This window comes from Poecilia latipinna, unplaced genomic scaffold (assembly GCF_001443285.1).
Source record: "Poecilia latipinna isolate Pla-1442-1.1 unplaced genomic scaffold, P_latipinna-1.0 Scaffold5016, whole genome shotgun sequence".
NCBI lineage: Eukaryota > Metazoa > Chordata > Actinopteri > Cyprinodontiformes > Poeciliidae > Poecilia > Poecilia latipinna.
In genome coordinates this window covers 1-6,551 of record NW_015117632.1, presented here as the reverse complement: position 1 = coordinate 6,551, position 6,551 = coordinate 1, and the positions used below count along the sequence as shown (strand labels likewise).

Genomic DNA, 6,551 nt, shown 5'->3' with positions numbered 1-6,551 from the left:
ATGTGCCCTTTTTTTTTTTTTGAGCACCTGCCCCTTTAGTGGTCTCTGCACGGCCCTGCTAGTTAGCATCATTCCATTGAGTCTATAGGGATTTCTCTGTCTTTGCTCTTTTTACAATTAGACAACAAAAACAATATATTTATCACTGACAGAAATTCAAACAATCTTTATAAAATGATAATAAAAACAGTCTCCTGTCTGGACTGGAGCAAGTCCACACAGTTTTACCTTTACTTGCATTTAAATTATAGATATCTGTTGCCACATCCTTCCTGACCCGTCGTCTCCTATGTGAAATTAAAGCGGCAGTACGTCATTTTTATAAAAAATATCTTTTTTTTAACATATTTGGTTACATATTTGCTAAAACTGTCATTATGTGGCGAAAGTATGGCATGAGAGATAATCTATGAAAAATTTATTTCCTCTGCTTTCTCCCAGTGCTAGAAACAATCAATCAGAAGTAGGAGGTGGGTTTTAGTTAATCATAATCTCATGTGGCTGCTCATCCTTCCTCCTCCTTGCTCTGTGCTATGCTGTAGCTAGCATAACTAGCTAGCATATGCTAACTATGCATAGCTAGCATAGCATTTGTGCTATGCTAGCTACAGCATAGCACAAATGTTCTGAAATGTGAATGTTCAGTCTAATTAGCATAGCTGCCTATGATGGGAGATAAACAGTTTTCCTGAAACGATAAGTTGTTTCTCCACCATTAGCACAGCAGTGAATGAGGTTTATTAACAACATTAAGACCCTCCTCCTGGTTTTGATTGGTTGTTTTTGGCCAGAATATTGTAGTTCAGGGAAGAGGTGCAGGAGATTGATTTTTTTCACAGATTATCTGTCTCACAACCAACAGTCACAACATGGTCAATATTGTCCTAGTATTAGTCTTTGGCCAAAAAAAAAAAAAAAAAAGCAAGGCAGCTGCTTTCTTTGGTCCAAATTTGACGCCTTTTATGGGTCAAATAGACTCAAAAAAGTGTAACAGCAGATGCGCAGTGGGAGCCCAACTTAATCTGGTTCATGTCTTCAGTTATCTTGGCTAGCTGTGAATATGCTAACATTAGCACTGACTTTTCAAACTCCTTTCTTCTTTTTGCTCGATGTAGCAGGTACAAAAACATTATCAAAAAATATGTTGAAGTTTGCCACCAATGTTTCGTCTCACACTGTAGGTTGTCATCTCTAATAGTTTTACATTGACCCAGAGAGGAGACGAATAGTAAGCAACTATTCAGCAGCATGCATCAAGTGATTGAAAATCACTTGCTGATGACAGCTGTCGGAGCTGTCAAAAAGGAAATTCTCCTGCCCTAAGATGTTGGAGTAGGAGAATTTCCTTTTTGACAGCTGAAGGAGGAACAGCTTATCCTGCTCTCTCTCTCCTTACTGATAACTTTGCCTGTGAGTTATTTTTAAAGTCACAGTTTTTATAGTTATATTTCATTATCCACATCATAACTGGATTACTTCAAACCTAAGGACTGTGGAACTTTCCTACTTTTATTTTTATCTTACTTTTCTTAACCTCTAAGTTGAACCAGGGCAAAATGCCTCCGTCCGACGCCAGGGACATTAGCAGTATTATACAACGACTTCAGTCTATAGAAATGAAGATTCAATGGCTGGAGGTGAACTTTGAGATAAATGCTACCCGTGGAAATGAAACAACTCTTCCTCAAATCAACGGAGAGGTCGTATGAATCAATGTGGCCGGCTCTGAGCCGAAACCCACCTTCAACTTCAACACCTGCTCCACCAAAGAAAAATAAACAAGCAGCTGGAACCAAAACGGCTCCACCGACCCCGCTCCCATGGACAAAGCAACCAGCCCAAGCCTCAAAACATTCTGACTCCGTGGGAATCCCACTGAAAAACAGATTTTCTGCACTCCAGTCTGAGCCTCTGAGTGAAAACCCACCTTCAAACATCAACAATGAGGCAAAACCATCACATCCACCCCACACTTTGTCTCCGAAGGACAAAGTGACCACCAGGAAAACGAAAGATATGCCAAGAGTGCTTATTGTTGGAGATGAAGCAGTAAATGGGATCAGCCATGTTTACAATGCCAAGAAAACGAGAGTGGTTTCTTTTCCTGGTGACACCTCAACATGGTTTGTTCTCTCTGCTGCCCTCTGGGAAAAGATTCAGCAACTTCAAATGCAGAACAACCAGATTCCACAATAGCTTCATCCCTCATGTCATAAGGATATATTTACATGAATACTTTTATAATTACTTATTTATTATCATTGGAGCTTTGCAACAAAATTTTCTTAGATTTTTAAATTTACAATTGAATGACAAACTCTCTCTCTCTCTCTCTCTCTCTCTGTATATATATATATGGTATTACTCATATGAAAGAATAGCCAGCAACAGATCTTACCCTCTAAGACAATAAGCTTGGCAGGTGCAGAGATCTCTCCAGCACTGTTGGTGGCTGTGCATTCATAGATGGCCTCATCACGATTGGTTCTCAACGGCTGAATACGCAGTACTGAGCCTGACTTGTCATCAAACTCTTTGACCTGACCAGAGCAAAAACGGATCACTGTGAGATTTTTGACTTACTTTATTTCAATCAACCTACTAAAGATTTTTAACACTGATAGGAAATGTATACAAAACCCTGGTTTTATAATCCATTAATCCAGAGATCCACAAGTTTTTCGCAACCCAAGGTGCAAAGATCTGGTGAGTTGTCTTCTGATTTTTGATTCTCAATTAAAAAACATTTGAATGACAGGTACAAAGATCAAAGATCCAGATCCTACTGGCCTCCGAGATCATCAATACCATAGTGTTAGAATCCGGGGTGGTTTTCTTTGTGGCTGCTGGTTGGGGTTTTTCTTTACCACCAGATGGAGCCCTTGAGGCAGTTTGTTGGAGGACGCCTTCCATGACGTCATCTTCACACGGTGTTCAATCACCTCGTTGCCTGGAGCTTAAGAGAAGTAGACTGCCAGTACTTCGGCGCCTGTGTGTTAGCACCTGATGGTACCTCTGAGAAATCACTGAGTTTTCTGTGCATAGCTTCCCAGCAATCTTTGAGTAATCCTTCTTTGTGGCCTCTCTTCTCCTCAGGTGTTACCTGTGAAACCAGACCTGGCTCGAGTTCCCTCAGTTCCCCTTGTGATGCCTGTGAACCCATTCCAAGGACCAGATCTGTAACCTGTTAATTTTTTTGTCTATTTGCAATAAAACTCATTTACTATACTCATACTCTCCGGTGTGGTGATCTGCATGCGGGTTAAGCATCTTAAATCCACCACGACAGAGTGCATTTTTCAGATATGATAGAATGGGACATTTCCATCATGAATGTGCAACCAACAATTGTGTGATGCCATCATTTTGAAGTGGACTGAGGAATGTTCTAACACTTTGTGGAATCTATGCCACTAAGAATTAAACCAGTCTTTATTACAAAATTGGATCTAACTTGGTATTAGTAAGGTGAACCTATTGAAATGGCTATGAAGTATATGTGAAAAAATGCCTTTTTTAGACCAAAGCATCTTGTATTTTTTTTATCCTTATCAAAAATGTTTAGTCAGGCTCAGTTAGGCCTAAGGTTAACCAAGCATGTCATACCTCGAAGCGCGGAGAGTTGACTTTCTTCCCTTTTTTCATCCAGGTAATAAGAGGTTTAGGGTCACCTGTAGCCTGACAAATGAATGAAGCAACACCTCCATAGATCCCTGTCTGATCATCTGGGGACTTGATGAAGTTGGGTATACCTACATGAAAGACAAACATTGTAACAATGAGAACAAGAAATGTGTATCAGGAGATAGAAGTGGATAAAGAGATTTGTATTTAGATCCCTGACATAGATAGATGCATCTATCTATGTCAGGGATCGCACAGACATGCTAAAAATATTTTGAAAGAAAAGCAACTTGATCTCTGAAAAAGTTTTTTTCATACTCGCATCTCTTCAAACACAAAAAGATAGAAGTTGCTATCAATTAAGAAACTAAAAGACACAATTCAGTGTTCAAAAACAATGACACTAGAATGCATTAGAATTTATGATTTAAAAATATATTTTTTAATGTTTCAATGGTGTATAAAGTTATTAAGCAGTTTTCCAGGTATGGGACTGTCAAGAACCTCCCTGGATGTTTGGGATAGAGAAAAACTGATGACAGAAGTCTTCAACAGTTGGTGCGAATGGTGGAAAAAACACCACGTCAAACATCTAAAGACCAACCTGGAGCAGTCTGGTGTGATTGTTTAACAAGTGCCACACGCCGCACACTAAAAGTGGGGCTTTATGGGCGGAGGCCAACGAAGACCCCATTGCTGAAGAAAAGACATAAAAAAGAACGCTTGACCTTCACAAAAGAGAACCTGGACAAACCTCAAGCCTTCTGGGACAATATTTGATGGACAGATGAAACTAAAGTGGAGCTTTTTGGTAATTCACACAAACAGTATGTTTACGGGCAGCGCAATGAAGCCTTTAAAGAAAAAAACACTATGCCAACAGTCAAGCATGGTGAAGGATCCATAATACTGTGGGGCTGCTTTGCGGCATCTGGTACTGGAGGCCTTGACCGTATCACAGGCATCATGAAATCAGAAGATCATCATGCAATTCTAGAGCGAAATGTCTTGCCCAATGTAAGGAAACTTGGTTTGAGGTGAAGATCCTGGGTCCTCCAGCAAGATAACGACCCAAAGCACACCTCAAAAAGCACGTAGGCATGGTTGAAAGGGAAAAATTGACTGTTTTAAAATGGCCAGCTATGAGTCCTGATCTCAATCCAGTTGAAAATCTTTGGGTGGAGCTGAAATCTGCCATTGGAGAAAGGAACCCTGCAAATGTACAAGAGCTTGAGCATATTGTAAAAGAAGTGTGGGAGAAAGTACCACCTGAGAAGTGGAAGAAGCTTATATGTATATAAGAAATGTTTGGAAGCTGGGTTCTTTTCCTACTGCTCTTTATATCTCTGTCTGCTCATGTAGTTAGGAAGTCTGGCAGAGAGGGGATGGAGTTTGGGATACAATCCTGAAGCTATGTCTCAGTAAAGTAAAGCATATTACTGAGACATAGCTCAGTAATGTGAGGCATTACTGAGTCCTTGTCAGGGCTTGAAGTTCATCCATCTTGTTAGCTAATGATCTCACAAAGCCCATTATGACGGATGGTAGAGATGGTTTGAATTTCCTCCAACTCTCTCTCCTCTTTAGAAGAGGAGAGAGCTGAAAAGAGCTCCTGCTCTGCATCCACGATGCCTCCTTTTCAACTCCTCAGGATTTGAAAAGGCCAGGATTTCTGGCTTCAGCTGTGGTGTTACTTCAACTTTTTCGATATTAATCAGCTGCCCCTGTTATAAACCAACCTGTTGCTATGGCTAAGCACCATAACAAAATAGCAAACATATGAAAAATATTGCCCAAAATATGTCCAACTACACAGTATTCAAATAAGAAGGAACAGTTGTCCAAAAAAGCTATTTTCTTAAAAAAAAGACAGGAATGAAAGTTTGAAAAATCTCAATGAAAGCACAGAGGTACTCCAACAGGCTGCCACCTTGAGCGGTGCAATTCCAGAATTCAAAATCTAAAAGCTGATTGTGATAACAGACTAACTTGAAAAATATAAAGTTATATATAATGTTTAATACTTACTCAATGTGCCAGAAGGCAGAAGGAACTTAGTGAGCAGCAAGAAATGTAGAAACACCTTGTGGAAAGGCGATCCATGTCCTCTAAGATCCATGTCCTGACAGTTGGTATTCCCTCTGTAGATCCTGATCCTGCCCTTATTCTCTCATGCAGTCACAACGAACACCTACATATGTACATTGGAGCTTAGTCATTCATACAGTTTCAACAAGCTGCAGACAAAAGACAACACTGACTGTGAGGAATCTTAAGTTAATCTTGCCAAAACAATCATTTTGACAGCGCATAAATTCTGCTGCAAGCAAAACAAAGTAGTTTAGAATATCATGTTTGCATTTTACCATACTTGAGCTAATACTGGCAACTGTGGCTGCCAATAAAATATGGTAAAATTCTGGCAACCACAGCTGCCGATATTTTACCGTATTTCCTAAAATACTGACAGATGTGGTTTTACTGTGGTAAATATGGCCGTACTGTCTGAGGCATTATGGTATAATATTTTGGTATAATATCACTTCAACAGTTCAGAACTGTAAACTTTTTATGGCAGCTTACTATAAAAACAACACATACAACATAAACATTAGTCTACAAAAGTGAAAAACAAGGCAGATCTGTATGAAACATTGACATTTTATTGTAAAAATCAACTTTATGGTAAATTACTAGTAGAATTTTACCATAACAATTACAGTACAACACACAAACCAATATAGTTTGTCAGCATTTCAATATGGAAAATTAAAAACAATAAGTCCAAATTAAACAAAAATACAGACTATGATTAATTCACTTAATGAAACAATTTCTATTTAAACATTCAGTTAAACAAAGAACATTTCCTCACAGTGTGGAAATTTATATATATATATATATAAAAAATCCCCTCTCACCCTCCG

At 39.1% G+C, this 6,551-nt stretch overlaps 1 protein-coding gene across 1 annotated transcript in view; it reads right to left on the bottom strand.

Moving 5' to 3' along the window:
• LOC106943230 (receptor-type tyrosine-protein phosphatase F-like) overlaps positions 1 to 5,810 on the bottom strand; it is a 13,146-nt gene extending 7,336 nt beyond the window's left edge. Inside the window, exons 1-3 of the mRNA XM_015026562.1 lie at positions 5,653 to 5,810; positions 3,607 to 3,752; positions 2,399 to 2,540 (exon numbers count right to left, since the gene is read on the bottom strand). Of these exons, the coding sequence (XP_014882048.1) occupies positions 2,399 to 2,540; positions 3,607 to 3,752; positions 5,653 to 5,743 (379 nt within the window). The 5' untranslated portion in view covers positions 5,744 to 5,810. The remainder of the gene's footprint in view (positions 1 to 2,398; positions 2,541 to 3,606; positions 3,753 to 5,652) is intronic.
• Positions 5,811 to 6,551: the final 741 nt, after the last annotated feature.